Below are 16731 nucleotides of genomic sequence, written 5' to 3'. Positions count from 1 at the left end.
GTTCTCAGTATACAACATGGACTAACGCGTCCGTATTATTAACGAAAATATTCAACATTCATAACATTGTGGCAGTATATCGTAAATTTTGCATGTAAAATTACAATTCCTTTTTAAATTGGCTTTCTCTGAAAAAAAATTTGGCAAAGTTATGCGTTACATATAAGCATGAAATGTATTTAGTAGGTTTTATTTGATCTTCAGCGAAAAAGGGTCGTCGTTCTATAATAATAAAAAGAAATAAAGAGTTCGAATTATTAGTTTATTTTCACGTTTTGTCTTACACTATAGACATATTGCTCGCGTCTGACACATGTGTATTAATTCTACAAGCCTTCTGTGTTTATTGCCCGAGATAATCGCACTACCCTTCAACCCAAAACGCTTTCTATAGATCCCATATTATGTAATATATGATTGGTGCAATATCCATGCTGTTAGTCTTAATTGCGAAGACATTTAAACAAAAGGATTTAATCAGTGTAGGGAGTCGACGTGTACACACGTAAATCAGATACGTGAGATTTATCAATCGTGGATGTGTTGTCAGTGTGGGAAATACTGTTTTAAATGGATATATAAATACACGTTTTATGATCGTGGACGAAAAGGTATGCGCATCTCAAGAAAGCTTTTCATAGGAACCGTCCCGTCGCCATTAAAAATCCAACATCTGTTTCACCGTAGTGATCTTGAAAATGACAGGCATTACAGATACCTGCCGTCGTATGAATCCTGAAAAATAATATTTCACTGTATCGCAACAGGTCAGTACTAAAACTAACACTAATTACAGTATTTCAACATTGTGCTGCAAAACTGAACGATGACCAACAATTAAACACATCATTATATCTGAACATCGCACGTGAAATTAGATGTTAGACAACAAAATTTAACACCTTGCGTAATTGGACACCTTGACTGATTTTAATCACGGCTCAAGAAATTGAACGGTCCAATTAATTATTGAACAGTCGTGCTAATTAGACGGGACGCTTATAATTCAACACTTGTCGAGAAACTCAACACTAGTTAATTAGACGCTTGGTAATCAAAATTAAACAGTGAGATTGAAATTCGATAGAAGTACAAATTGAGCACTATTCGCCGAAACTCAACAATATTTATGAATAATTGGACACAGAGAAGAAATTAACGCTATTTACGCAAGATTAAACGGTACCAATGTTACAGTGTTAATTGCTTAACATTACTAAATGGCTTCACTTCACCCCTGTTAATTAGTCTTAGTAGAATATCCCCTCCTTTGATCTTCTTGTTGTCCTGTGTGGTTTCAGGAATTGTTGTTATAGTTTTTCTGTATAAATTAGCCTCGTAATATTTGTATTACTGTATCAGCTTAAAAACGTTGAGAGAATACTCAGCGAAATGTTGCCCAAATAAATAAGTAGCTGTTTTTCCATAAATATGTGTTATAGTTTATTGCTCTATCCAGTTACTAAGGCGTAACTAAGGGGAAAGGGGTTTATTGTCAAATTTGACACTTCAAGGAAGGGTTGATGAAAACTGTCGCGTGCTGGTTTATCGTATCCATGTTTGCCTTCCTATCCGTTCTTGCATAAGATTTACTGTTTAGCGTATCTTGGCTTTAGTGTGTTATGTTTAATTTGCAATGAGACGTCTTCAACATGATGAACGTCTACGTGCTATTGGCATGCTTCAAATGGATTCTACACAGTGAGCAGTAGCCAACATGCTTAATGTGTCACAGTCTGTGGAACCGGTACCAACAAACACACAATGTTGGTGATAGACCTCGTTCAGGTCGTCCTAGAGCCACTACACAAGCCCAGGATCCATACATTCGTACACAGGTCCTGCCAATCAGCTTTCTGCAAACTTGTACCAAGTTACAGGAATTCGAGTTACAAACCAAACGATTAGAAATCGGCTACATGCAACCCATTTGCATGAGCGACGACGACGTGTTGTGCCTCGATTCTTGTGCTTAGATTGTACTATTGCACTATAACCGCCAGGTGTGTGTGAAATAGCTTTATTTAACGTTCAATACAATGAATATGATATTATGGATTTAATTGATTTAATTAAATTATTTACACTTGAAAACTGTTAAAAACACAAAATAAAAAGCTCCTCGGATACCAACAACTTAATTCTGATCGTATATAGATAGCCGTTGAGTGTTAATCAAAACATTGTAAATCAATCAACAAGCCGTTCGTGTCATTGAGTAATACTAATCTCTTCTCACGGATTAATGATTAGTTGATTGATAATTAACAATGATAAGGCCACCGACCAGTCATTATTTACTCCGAATAACTAATCAAAGCAGCGATGATTTAATGTCTCGTTTGGTCTGTTAGAAAATAATTTATAGTCCTTAAATGGAAATAAACAAAATAGCCAATAATTTTCTTTCCGAAGAGAATTTTATTGATAGGTGAATTCCGTTTACTGTCGCTTCATAAGGCATGCAAAGTTAAGAATGCATATTGGATATTATTATTGTTTAAAATTCTATTATCACCATGGGTCGGGAAAATGAGAACGACCAATGAGTCGAAACGCGACGATTATCGAGTGGGAAAAATAATCTGCCATTGTTTAACTACTACGCTTCCAAAATGAACGTAAGCATTTCATGGCAATGAAATTGAAATTTCTATTCTATTATGGACTCATATTTTGATACCGTTACGGTACCTCAGGTTTAAAATAACAATAGACTTATTGTACACGCAAAATCTTAATTCAGGCATGCTGCTGTGGCGGCTTCTTTGATGATTAAGATAGGCTACTAAACTTTATTACCCAAAACACAAAATAAAATGCTCCTCGGATACCAACAACTTAATTCTGATCGTTTACTGTGGCTTCATACGGCATGCAAAGTTAAGAATGCATATTGGATATTATTATTGTTTAAAATTCGACGATTATCGAGTGGGAAAAATAATCTGCCATTGTTTAATTACACCGCTTCCAAAATGAACGTAAGCATTTCATGCCAATGAAATTGAAATTTCTATTCTATTATGGACTCATATTCTGATACCGTTAGGGTACCTCAGGCTAAAAATAACAATAGACTTGTTGTACACACAAAATCTTAATTCAGGCATGCTGCTGTGGTGGCTTCTTTGATGATTAAGATAGGCTACTTAACTTGATTACCCAATCAACAACTTTAATCTTCTGACCACTGCCACCAAGGTGCTAAATAATTGATGAGATTAACTGAACTGAAGTTAATCTCACCATAGTTATAATATACAAACTTAGACTACTAATGTATAACACTGTTCTAAATTATAACGCTATCATACGAAATGTGAATATGCCGCATGTGTTGTGGATGTTTTACTATGAAAAGAGCGCATTTACTACGATTTTCGTTATCGGCACTCTTGCAAACCTAAAGAAGAAAATATTAATATTCAACAACAAAATAACGAAAGATTTAATGGCATTGTTGCTGTGTGATATTTTTTAAGAACATATCGACACCTTTAACTTGCTTTTTCTATAAACTGCAGATGTCAGTGCATTCAATTCATTTGCAACTGAGAGCTCGCCCTTTTCCATTCTCGAACGTTATACAGTCACCCATGCCCGATGAATTAATAAATTAAATTCTCGTAATGCAATTATATCCACTGTAAATAGCGTTTGTTTACAGCTTTCTATACACTGGCATCGTAACCGTGCCATACGAAAACTCCATAGTTAGGGTGACCCATGCACCTACAGAAATACAGTCAACCGCTGATAGTTCGAGACTACCACTGAAGCGTGCACATTCGCCGTGTCGAGGCCAACTTTCTGACAGTATGATACTATAAATAGCCATGGCACGTGCAATTCTCTACAAATCTATCAACTATTACAGCCGTAAAAAATTTATTGTTGACGATTTTGAATAGCAGTAAAATTAAGCTTCTTGGTTATTACAGCAGATTTAGAAATTATGTTCGTTTCATTTTTTAAATCACTTGATCATTAACTGTACCGTTAAGAGCGGCATCTTTTGGTTTAGTACAAATACTATCTCTGAAAGACAGGAACATGATACTAGCAGTAGTTTCATTTTTTGTTACAAGCTTCTTAAAACAATTGTTGAGCTAGCTAACGTGCTCATTTCTAAATTCAATTTCTTGTTCTAGCTTTCTGTTATGTTTCGTAAAAAAGTAGTCTTGATTATCCCGACCTGTCAATCAGACGTAGAATGGTCGATAGACTGGTTAAGCGAGACTAATTTGAAAACAAGGACACGTAACCTATCTTTTACTCAAAAGTGTCTGGATGTTATGGACGACACATGGAACCAGTTTTCAGTCTATTATTTATAGATGATTAATGGTCATAGCTTATTAAGTACAACATGATCGTTTATTTAGTGACTATAATTGTGTGAAACTAATTTGAGGCTTGGCATATATATAAATATTGTGGCGAAATTGTCGAGATATATGGAGATATTTATTTATGGTGGGTCACCCTACCATAGTATATGTTCTCTTTTCTTATACTTGATAGCAAAAGGTGTTAAATACCGCCGTTTCATTGGTATACCCTACCCTGCAAGGTGTGACCATAACTGATGGATGACCATAAAATCATCGAATATGTAAAATGATAAAACAAAATGGTTGATATTGACGGATTCATTTTACTACTACGATTATCATTTTGGTCGCCATTATGAAAAATAAAATGGCAGGTATTATCGGATTTACTCTTATACTGCAATTGTTTGATGTAACACCCCCAAAAAAAACATTCAATGACATTAATAAACACATAACTTATGAAAACTCGAAAGTTTGTCATTTTGGCGTCTATTTTGAAAAAAAAAGATGGCGGAAATTTTCGGATCAAATTGTTACTACAATTTTTGTCTTCAGCACCCCTGAAAACCGATCGAAAACAATATTCAACGACAAAACAGCAAATAAATGGCTTGGTTGCTATGGGATTTTGTTTTGAAACATACTAAATCTTTAACTTGATTTTTCTCAAAACTTACTTTGGTGAGTTGGGTGGCTTTAAACAGCCACAACTCAGTCATTTTTTGCCCGATTAAAACAAACTTTACATCAAATTGAAGGTAATGAGGCAGAGAATGTGAAAATAACAATAACTCAATTTTCAAAATTTCCTCATTGCAACTCAGTATGCCATGGGGGGGGGGGAGGGGGGGTCAAATTTTGGATTTCTCATTTCTCACTAAAGCTAACATGAAAACAAATTTTTCTCCATGAAATAATTATGGGATTTTGATAAAGATATATAAGATAGGTTGCAAGGCAACGAAACATACGCCCACAGCAACTATATCGTCCGGGCAGTCAACCAGAGTTGTCGCATATTTATCGGAAATCACTGAAAATCAATAGGCTTCTTCGTCTCATGACCTTAAACACAGTGTACAGAGTGATCAAGGGACATAACTCTGGCAGCAATTATCGGAAATCGCTGAAAATCAATAGGCTTTTTTCGTCTCATGACCTTTAACACTGTGTATAAATTTAAAGTCAATCGGATATTAACTTTAGCCTCTACTAGAGCATCCACAAAATTTTTCAAAGTTATCAAGGGCCATAACTCTGGCAAAAATTATCGGAAATTGCTGAAAATGAATAGGCTTCCTCGTGACCTTCAACACTGTGTATAAATTTAAAGTCAATCGGATATTACCTTTAGCCTCTAGAGCGTCCACAAGATTTTTCAAAGTGATCAAGGGCCATAACTCTGGCAGTAATTTTCGGAAATCGTTAAAAATCAATAGGCTTCTTTCGTCTCATGACCTTTAACACTGTGTATAAATTTATATTCAATCGGATGTTAACTTTAGCCTCTAGAGCGTCACAAGATTTTTCAAAGTGATCAAAGGCCATAACTCTGGCAGTAATTATCGGAAATCACTGAAAATCAATAGGTTTCTTCGTCTCATGACCTTAAACACAGTGTATAAATTTAAAGTCAATCGGATATTAACTTTGACCTCTGGAGCGTCCACAAGATTTTTTTTAAGTGATCAAGGGCCATAACTCTTGCAGTAATTATCGAAAATCGTTGAAAATCAATAGGCTTCTATGTCTCATGACCTTAAACAATGTGTATAAATTTAAACTCAATCGGATATTAACTTTAGCCTATAGAGCGTCCACAAGCAATTGTGGACGCCGGACGGACGCGACAAAAATATACGACCACATTTCAATGTGATATAAAATAATTAATAGAATACAATATCAAACCAGCGGCTGCCAGGCAGGATACGCCCACATTTTTGAGAGATGGATAGAGAACAAGCTAAAAAGAAAGTGATTTTTCCTACAATCAAGAGCCATATTTCAGGAAATTACAATTCGATATGCGCAAATATCGAAAGGAACCAAGATCTTCGGGTTATAAACTTACATTTCAGGTTTCAACAAAATCGGATAAAAATTGTGACCTCCATAGGATCCACAACCTTGATATACCATATTTTTACGCTATTTGAGAACGAAGGGCGGCCATTTTGATTGTCAGTTTTGGGTCGATTTTCACGAAATTCGAACTCAGGCGTCCTTATGGTGTAACGGTCATATAATAATAGTTTTTTTTAAAAATCGGATAAAAATTATGACATCTACAGGGTCCACAAGCTAAAAACGTGATTTTTCGTACAATCAGAGGCCATAATTCAGGAAGCTACGGTCCGATATGCGCGAATATCGAAAGGAACCCGAGATCCTTCAGTTATAAACTTACATTTCAAGTTTCAACAAAATTGGATAAAAATTGTGACCTCTATTAGGTCCACAACCTTGATATACCATATTTTTACGCTATTTGAGAACGAACAGCGGCCATTTTGTCTGTCAATTTTGGGCTGATTTTCATGAAATTCGAACTCAGCCGTCCTTATGGTGTAACGGTGATATAATAATAGGTTTTTTTAAAAATCGGATAAAAATTGTGACCTCTATTGGGTCCACAACCTTGATATACCATATTTTTACGCTTTTTGAGAACGGTGGCCATTTTGTCTGTCAATTTTGGGCCGATATTCACGAAATTCGAACTCAACTGTCCTTAGGGTGTAACAGTGATATAATAATACGGTTTTTAAAATCGGATAAAAATTATGACCTCTATAGGGTCCACAAGCTAAAAACACGATTTTTCGTACAATCAGGGGCCATAATCCATAAAATTTTACAAGTTAGGAAAACTTATGCATGATTATGAATGATTTTGAAACCCCCTGGATTTAACTCATTTAAACCGTTAGGGCAAACTGAATCAAGTCTATGAATCCACAGACTTTCTGCTGTGTTCAGTTTTTTCTGATCTTTATCAGGAATTTTTTGTACTATGGTACACACGAAATCATGACCTGGTATATTAAAATGGGAGGTTACATGGGGGGAATGGCCAGGTTTTTTAAGCTTTATATTACTTCTGTGCTTATTAAGTCGAGTGCTGAAAGGAGTAATGGTTTGGCCTACATATTGCATACTACAGGTTTTACATGTTAAACAATATACAACATAAGAACTGGCACAGTTGACAGAGTCTCTAATCTTGAATGATTTCATGTCTTTACTGGTTACTTCTTGATTATTACACATAGCCTTGCATGATTTGCATAATTTTCGTAAACAAGGTTGACATTCGTATGAAATTTTGTCCTTAATATGCTTATTACTAGTGTCAGAAGTTTTGAACTTATTTTTCTTTCAAGATATTGCCAATAGTGTGGTTCTTCCTCTCTGCTATTATTATTTTGCTGCTATTCATAATTTTCGTCATACGTGAACTTGTGTCTAAAATACTTTGGTCTTTAATCATTTGGTGAAGGTGAGGTTGTCTAGGGTCAAAGGTAGTTGTCCATGGAATAATGTTCACATTAGTATCAGTCTCGGATTAGTAGGTCAATAATTCAGTCCTGGTCTTCTGATCTGCGTGTTTAAATGCCTTTAGAATAATTTTCTTGGGATATTCGGATTGTTTAAGATAGGATCCAAAATTTTTTAGGTTTGATTTGGTCCAGCTATCTTTACTACAAATTAGTTTTATACGTAGAGCACCACTGTAAGGGATAGCATTAAAGGTGTGTTTGGGATGACAACTTGATGGAGGAAGATAATGATGGCAATCTGTTCTCTTGGAATATAGATTTGTCTCTAACTTTTCTTTTTCTTTGACAACTTTTACATCTAGGAAATTAACTGAGTTACTATTTATATCTACAGTAAATTTGATCTTTGGATGTTGTTGGTTTAGTTTTGAAACAAAATTATTACATTCTTCTAGTGGGAGAAAAGATAAAGCCCAAATATCATCAATGAATCTGCATGAAATATCTGGTTTATTAGGTAATGGTTCATAGTAGTTTTTCATCCAGTATGACATATAAATGTTAGCATATGTCACAGCAAACGGAGTTCCCATGGCAGTCCCCGATATCTGTCTATAAAACATACCAGAAAATTCAAATTTATTGTTGTGAAGAACAAAATCTGCTATTTGTAGAATTGATTCCGAATCTTCATTAGTCATAAATTTAGTTTCACATAATGCATGTTTCAGTGCTTCTAAACCTTCAGAAATAACAATATTCGGATATATTAACTGATAACATCAAGAGTCATAAGCTTACCATTCATAGGAATAAATTTGCTGTTTATAGCTTCTATCTTTTGAAGGAATTGAGTGGTGTCTTTAACTAATTCAGGGCAGTAAAGCTGTGCCACCGGTTGTAATTTCCAGTAAAGCCAAGAAGAAGCTCTACGAATAGGTGCTGTAACTTGGCTACATATGGGTCTTCCTGGTGGTATATCAGTAGGATTGGGAACTTTATGAACTTTTCCTAAAATGTAGAAATGGGCTGGTTTATCAACAGGTCTGTCCAAGATAACTTTCCATTCATTTTCGGAATTTTAAGGCCAGTCACTAATTTTGTCAATTGTCCATGAATCTTGCTTGAATTGTCTCTACTAACTTTCTCATACACAGAGTTATCTTCTAGATGTTTCATACATTCTTTAACATAGTCTTCTTTATTCCAGATGACAATACCACCTCCTTCATCAGCTTCACCAATGATAATATTAGGGTCATGCTTCAAACTTTATGAGGCTTTCCTCTCTTCGTGAGTTAAATTATCTCGTACTTTATTTTCTGTGTAGTTTTTTATTGTTTGATACTGGTTGGTACAGTGGAGCTCCAGAGCTTCATCCCTTCCACAAGGTGGTGACCATTCACTCTTGATATACAGTGATTTAGGTAAGATTTGCTTTGATGGTTTTTCAAAAAAGAACTCGGAAAGTCTTAGTCTTTGATGAAATGCTCTTAAGTCATGAAGTTCTCTAATTTGGTCATATTTACGTGGTACTGGACAGAATGATAGTCCTCTATTTAAAAGTTTTACTTCAGCAGGTTCTAACTGTCTAGAACTTACATTGTAGATGAAATTTTGGGAAACATGTTCTTTGTCTTTTATTTTCTTGAATCTGCGATTTTTCTTCTTTTTCCTCACTGGAACACAACTTTTTGCTGTTGATGTTGTGTAGTTGGCAATCTTCAAAGTGTTTAAGAGAAGAGTTTTTTTTGATGATTTTGTTGTATGGAATGGTTAAATCTCTGGCAACTGTATTCAATTTTTTCTAGTTGTAATTTGAAATCTTCAGGGGGCAGTAGCTGTTGTAATCTGACTTTGGCTGAGACTAAATTATTCCTAATGTCAATAATTTGGGTTTTGTAGAAGTTGATGGATTCATTTCTGAGGCTTTTTCTTAAACAATCCGGATATCCCAAGAAAATTATTCTAAAGGCATTTAAACGCGCAGATCAGAAGACCAGGACTGAATCATTGACCTACCAATCCAAGACTGATACTAATGTGAACATTATTCCATGGACAACTACCTTTGACCCTAGACAACCTCACCTTCACCAAATGATTAAAGACCGAAGTATTTTAGACACAAGTTCACGTATGACGAAAGTTATGAATAGCAGCAAAATAATAATAGCAGAGAGGAAGAACCACACTATTGGCAATATCTTGAAAGAAAATAAGTTGAGAACTTCTTACACTAGTAATAAGCATATTAAGGACAAAATTTCATACAGATGTCAACCTTGTTTACGAAAATTTATGCAAATCATGCGAGACTATGTGTAATAGTCAAGAAGTAACCAGTAAAGACATGAAATCATTCAAGATTAGAGACTGTCAACTGTGCCAGTTCTTATGTTGTATATTGTTTAACATGTAAAACCTGTAATATGCAATATGTAGGCCAAACCATTACTCCTTTCAGCACTCGACTTAATAAGCACAGAAGTAATATAAAGCTTAAAAAACCTGGCCATTCCCCCCATGTAACCTCCCATTTTAATATACCAGGTCATGATTTCGTGTGTACCATAGTACAAAAAATTCCTGATAAAGATCAGAAAAAATTGAACACAGCAGAAAGTCTGTGGATTCATAAACTTGATTCAGTTTGGCCTAACGGTTTAAATGAGTTAAATCCAGGGGGTTTCAAAATCATTCATAATCATGCATAAGTTTTCTTAACTTGTAAAATTTTACCTAAGTTTTAGTTAAGCTAACCTTTCACGTTATGTATCTAAGTCTATGACGTCATCACTCCCACGATGTCATAACTTCCTATGATGTCATAACTGACTTCTAGTCATTTTGAATTTAATTCTTCATCCCTGAAGAAGTTAGTATTTTTACTGACGAAACGTTGGATAAAACCATGGTTTTTTGATATTGTATTCTATTAATTATTTTATATCAACTTATCTGAATATCAAATGCATCATTTTGACTCAGTCAAAATTGATCCCATCAAACCGTCTGTATTTGGTTTGTGTTTCCTGTTTCTACTGATTGGAAGTTTCACATGAAAATGTGGGCGTATAAAAATGAACAAAAAAAGATATATAAAATGAATAAAAATATCAACAACAGCAGCCATGAGCAATGCCACCACTAACCCGCGCACCACGTCTATCGCTGCCATGACCACGTGCGGATTGCAATACCTTGTTTTTACTTTCACTTTCATCCTCAAGTCCCATATCATTATCACTATAGTCAGTCAATAGATCTACACGTTCGGGACTCGGGAATTGCCTAGATGTTTTACGATCCAGCAGGCAAGCATTATTATCAACATCAGAATTACCATCAGAATCTACTGAAGACATACTACATAGGGCTATCATATTCACGGGAGACATAGCCATAGGCGGAATGTCGCGCAACAAATCACGCACTTCATACTACCAATCACTGTCCTAGCTATTATTATCAACTAACTGGAAAGAATTATGTGTATCAGTACCTGCCTCGAAATTGTCCACACTGTCTTGGTCAATGAAGATGTCATTCACGACTTTGCCAAGATTGTATCGTCTACGTTGTCACTACGCACTCCGCCATTTTACGGTTTGCCGCTTGAAACATGTGAAAATATGTTCTAGTGTATAGAAAATACAATAGATGGCACTTGCAGCTACGGTGCTAATTTTAGCGGGGCCATACTGAGTTCCCAGTAATACCGGGTACGCGCATTTTAACAACATTTTATAATACCCGGTACTACCGGGTAGACGCAATGAAAGGGTTCATGCCAAAAGTTAACATTTTTAGATTTACATAAAGTTTACGTCATTTTGGTTAGCGTCCATTAACGGTAAAGTATACACACCTCTCCCCCCTCTACTTCGACTATATCCGTTTTGATTTGCTGAATCTGTTCCACCTCGTCCATTTCTACCTCTATAATTATTATCTCTATTATATCCTCTATTACCACCACCACGATAACCATCATTTCCTACAACATAAATACATCTAAATGCTATATACCAAAAAATACTAATTTTTGGATGAAATAATCTATTTTTAAAGTAGCTAAGTCTAACTCAATATCATCAAAAATCTTCCGACATTGAAAACACGAATTATTTGTCAGTTCAAATCAACATTGGTCTTGTGATCTTACAGTGAAAAGATGGGCTTCTGATATCCAATATTCAAGACAAAATAAACATTTTACCATTGGTACACGAATCGTGTACCACAATTTGGAACACAGGACTCAAAGAAAAGGGCTAGACATATTCCACAAGTCATGTCAAATGGTGACGCTATATTCTTATCTGAAGAGCATGCACAATAAATACCATCGGTGTAGACTGGAAAAAACAGATGCTAAAGATTGCGATTTACATGAGACTTCTAGCGTATTTCGCCGAACATAACTGATTAGAAATTACAGTAAAAACAGAAACGATTGAATGTAAATCAGTTTATATACATTCATATTACATTATTATATGCGTTGCGACCCATTTTTGTCATTTTCTAGGTCCCAAATATTAGCGATTTAGCTCCTTTAAGTAACTTTTACATTAGTGCCAAGATCTTTCGGTCTTACAGCGTCTTCAGGGTTAATACAAAAGACAATAGTTTTACCTCGCTTAGTTACACAATAGCACAACATCAAAACAGGGAAATAACTCTAGTATGTCAAAGGGGAATTAATTATTTATAAGATAGGTTGCCAGGCAACAAAACATACGCCCACAGCAGCTAAATCGTCCGAGCGGTCGACAAGGGTTGTCGAATATTTATTCCTTTGTCGGTAATTGGGGGTCTTTACAAGACAATTCCATACAAATCAGATTATAAATTTTGTCGTTTTGAGGGTTTACAAGGTTCTACAAACTGAAACAAGGGTCACAACTCTGGAAGTAATCTACAGAAATTGTTGAAATTTGACAGGCTTTTTCGTTTTACTAATTTAAATAATGCATATAAATTTCATACATATCGGATGATAACTTTCATCAATCGAGCATTAACAAGGTTTAACAAAATGAAACAAGGGCAATAACTCTAGAAGTAATTATTGTAAATTGCTGAAATTCAATAGGCTTTTTCGTTTCACTAATTTAAATCATGCATATAAATTTCACAAAGATTGGGTGATAACTTTTGGCGTTAGAGCGTTCACAAGGATCAATAAAATGAAACAAGGGCCATAACTCTAGACGTAATAAACGGAAATTGCTGAAATTCAATAGGCTTTTTCGTTTCACTAATCTAAATAATGCATATACATTTCACAAAGATTCGGTGATAACTTTTGGTGATGGAGCGTTCACAAGGTTCAATAAAGTGAAACAAGGGCCATAACTCTAGACGTAATTAACGGAAATTGCTGAAATTCAATAGGCTTTTTCGTCTCACTAATTTAAATAATGCATATAATTTTCAGAAAGATCGAATGATAACTTTTGACGTTAGAGCGTTCACAGGATCAATAAAGTGAAACAAGGACCATAACTCTAGACGTAATTAACGGAAAATGCTGAAATTCAATAGGCTTCTGAATTATTTGACACAAAACATTCTGTTAATTTCATTTTATTGAAGCTCCTTTGTATATTGAAGCTCCTTTATTTTTTATACGAGTATCGATATCAAGAACTGAATAGTCGCTGACGATTATTGGCTATATCGATATTTTTCGCCAGCACTAATTATAGGAGGCGCTAAAACGTCTGTTTAGCAATAAAGTTATTTCCCCCGAACAATTAATTAATTATGCATTGTCATTGTTGTAAACGACCAGCAAAATTACCGGCGCGGTGGTTGTACCATCGTCTAGTGTGTTTGTTTTTAGTTTTAGTGTGTTTTGAATGATATGACGGCGATTATTTGACACAAAACATTCTGTTAATTTCATTTTATTGAAGCTCCTTTGTATATTGAAGCTCCTTTATTTTTTATACGAGTATCGATATCAAGAACTGAATAGTCGCTGACGATTATTGGCTATATCGATATTTTTCGCCAGCACTAATTATAGGAGGCGCTAAAACGTCTGTTTAGCAATAAAGTGACAATGGAAAGGAGATACTAGATGATCGTGACAAAACTTGACTTTTTCGGTACTTTTAGTTTATTCTATCATTATCAAATAATGTTTCATTACGTGTGATTTGTCGTTTAATAAAACAAAAGATTAATTAACAGATAATCCCGGGTTTGTTATTTTCACATTTTTTTTTACCTGATCAGAGGGGGGAGGGGTCCAGTTAATTAAATATTATTCACGGGATTAGCGGGGGTGTTACGAAGAACGACAAGATGATATAATTCGTCCCCTTAGAGGGAAAAAGGTCGTAAGTGACATTTTTCACTTTTCAAGAAAATCGAGTTTAAAGGTTTGAAAATGATCCTGTAAAATTGTTTATTTATTGTTTTTTCGCATATTTTGTACAGTATGTTATGATTGGGAATAGCTAGAAATGCAATATAAAGTTTTCAGTTATCAGGTGTGGTAACTCGGAAAAGTCACATACGACCTTTTTCTACTCTCTACCTATAACCAAAGATACATACTTATTGCTGTTTACGACCTTATGTGATTTAACGATGGGGTGGAAGTTATATTGGTCTTACGGGTACGCTTTAGATCTCAAGGTCTGTAATTGAGTTAAGTGGCATGGTTAACAGTATGGTAGCCTGCTCAACCTCGTTGGGTTTTCTCCGACTTTCTTTCATTGATACAGACCCCTACGCGCAAGCAAATTATTGAAGTAAAATTATGGCCTAGTTTGTGTTCAGTGGATGTTACACCCCTCTCTAACCCCAGCCCCCTCTTCCCTCCCGTAATCTTGATACCTTTCTCTGGCTCTCGCGCGCACCCTCCCTGTCAAGCCTCACCGTATCGTACAACCTTCTCTCTATCTCACTCTCTTCACCTCTCTATCTCGCCCACTTGTTATCTCGCTCTAGTCCCCACTCTCCCTTGCTGTGCCCCCCCCCCCCTGCTCTCCCTTCTCTATCGCTACTCCCTACCATTGCTAGCTCCCTCCATACCACCCTCAGCCTTTAGCTCATTCTCTCTCTCGATCTCTCTCTAACCTTCTCACAGTAGATTGATAGTATCATCACATCGCAGGCTTATCACTATCTCTCTCTAACGCCCCTCACTCTCTCCATCTCTAGCTCTCGCCTTCTGTCTCGCTATCTTCCTAGGTCTCTATCTCACGCGCTCTAGCTTTCTCTCTAGCTCACGCCCTCTCTCCCGATCTTTCTTGCTCTCTTTCTCTAGTTCTTCATCTTGTGGATTCTCTCTCTTTCTTTCTATCTCTCTCTAATAGTCTAAGCTTACTCTCTAGCTCTCACCCTTCTCTCTAGCTTGTTCTCCCTCGAGGTCAAGCTCTCCCTCACCTCTTTCTTTTGCGAGCTAACTCCCTAAATCCCCCCTTAGCTTGTTCTCTGTAGCCCCACCCTTCTCTCTCTCTCTTCTCGAGGGACAAGTCTCATCCCTTGGCAGCCAACTCTCTAGCGCTTTTTGACCTCCCCACTCGCCCTCTAGCTAGCTCTCTCCCTCTAGCTCGCTCTCCCCCAACCGATAGTTCTCTTAAGTCCCTCCCCCACTAGCCCATTCTGTAGCTCTCACTTTCCGTGTCGCTATCTCTCTAGGTATCTCTCTATCTTACGCTCTCTAGCTCTCACCATCTCTCTCTTTCTCAAGCTCTTTCCATCTTGTTAGCTTGTGCGCGCTGTATCATAAGGTCTGTCACTGAAACAACTGGCGTAATTTCGATTCCCCGGTTGTACGTGACAAGGGGTATGATCGCCTGTCCAACCTCGTGGGTTTTCCCCGGGTCCTCCGGTTTCCCCACTGATAAAAGACCCCTACGCGCAAGCGAATTATTGAAGTAAAATTGAACCAAGTGGACGTTAATCCCCATCTCTCTCTCTCTCTACTCTTAAGCTCGCTCTCTAGCTCTTGTCCTCTCACTATAGCCCTCGTCCTCTCTAGTTCGCTCTCTCTAGCTACCCCCCCTCTCCCTCTCTATAGCCCTGTCTCTCTAAGTTACAATGTGGATCTCTCTTTCTCGCTCTCAGCCCCCCACCCCTCTCTCTCTCTCTCTACTCCACTCTAAAGCTCGCTCTCTAGCTCTTGTCCTCTCTCTATCTAGCCCTCGTCCTCTCTAGTTCGCTCTCTCTAGCCCTCACTCCCGCTAGTTCTCTGTCCCTAGCCCACCTCTTTAACTACCCCCCCCCCTCTCTAGCTCTCTATAGCCCTATCTTTAAGTTACAATGCGGATCTCTCTTACTCTCTTTCTCGCTCTCAGCCCCCCCACCCATCGCTCCTTCTCTCTCTCTCTCTCTCTCAAGGGGCGTCTCATTGCATCACAGCCCTCTCTCTATCCCTCTCTAGTTCCCATTCGCTCTAGTGTGTACGCATACCGTACTACAGTCCATTGAAACGGCGAACACGGGGTATTAAAAGCGTCTCTTACATGCAGTATCGCAAAAAGGCCCCCCTACAGCCCCGTTCTTTGTGTAGTCTACTGTGAAAAAAAAAACACAACACAATTTATATCGAAAAAACAATCACTGTTTTGTACACATATAGCACGACGTTTCGACAAGTATCCCCTTATCGTTATCAAGCACAAAACGACAACGATAAGAGGATACTTGTCGAAACGTCGTGCTATATGTGTACAGACCAGTGTTTATTTTTTATTTTTTCAGTAATGAAACATTTATAATACACTAAAATCTGATTAAGAGCAACAACTCAGAAAACCATTAGAATTTGTTTGGTTTTTATAAAGTTCTGCCCCATGCTAACGTTTTGTATACAAAACTTTTAATACTGTATCATGAATTTAGCTGTTCCAAGTCATAAA

General features: G+C 36.7%; 1 protein-coding gene across 3 annotated transcripts in view; it reads right to left on the bottom strand.

Moving 5' to 3' along the window:
• The window catches only part of LOC126825393 (caprin-1), a 294531-nt gene that overhangs the window by 39338 nt on the left and 238462 nt on the right, over window positions 1–16731 (bottom strand). For 2 of the 3 annotated variants that reach the window (XM_050555032.2, XM_050555033.2), the window contains exon 9: window positions 11715–11843. The exons of the other annotated variant lie outside the window; for it this stretch is intronic. In XM_050555032.2, the coding sequence (XP_050410989.1) occupies window positions 11715–11843 (129 nt within the window). The remainder of the gene's footprint in view (window positions 1–11714; window positions 11844–16731) is intronic. 3 annotated transcript variants of the gene reach the window in all.

Source organism: Patella vulgata, chromosome 6 (genome assembly GCF_932274485.2).
Source record: "Patella vulgata chromosome 6, xgPatVulg1.2, whole genome shotgun sequence".
In the NCBI taxonomy this organism is placed as follows: domain Eukaryota; kingdom Metazoa; phylum Mollusca; class Gastropoda; family Patellidae; genus Patella; species Patella vulgata.
Note: the sequence above shows the minus strand (reverse complement) of the source record. Positions and strands in the feature narration are given on the sequence as shown.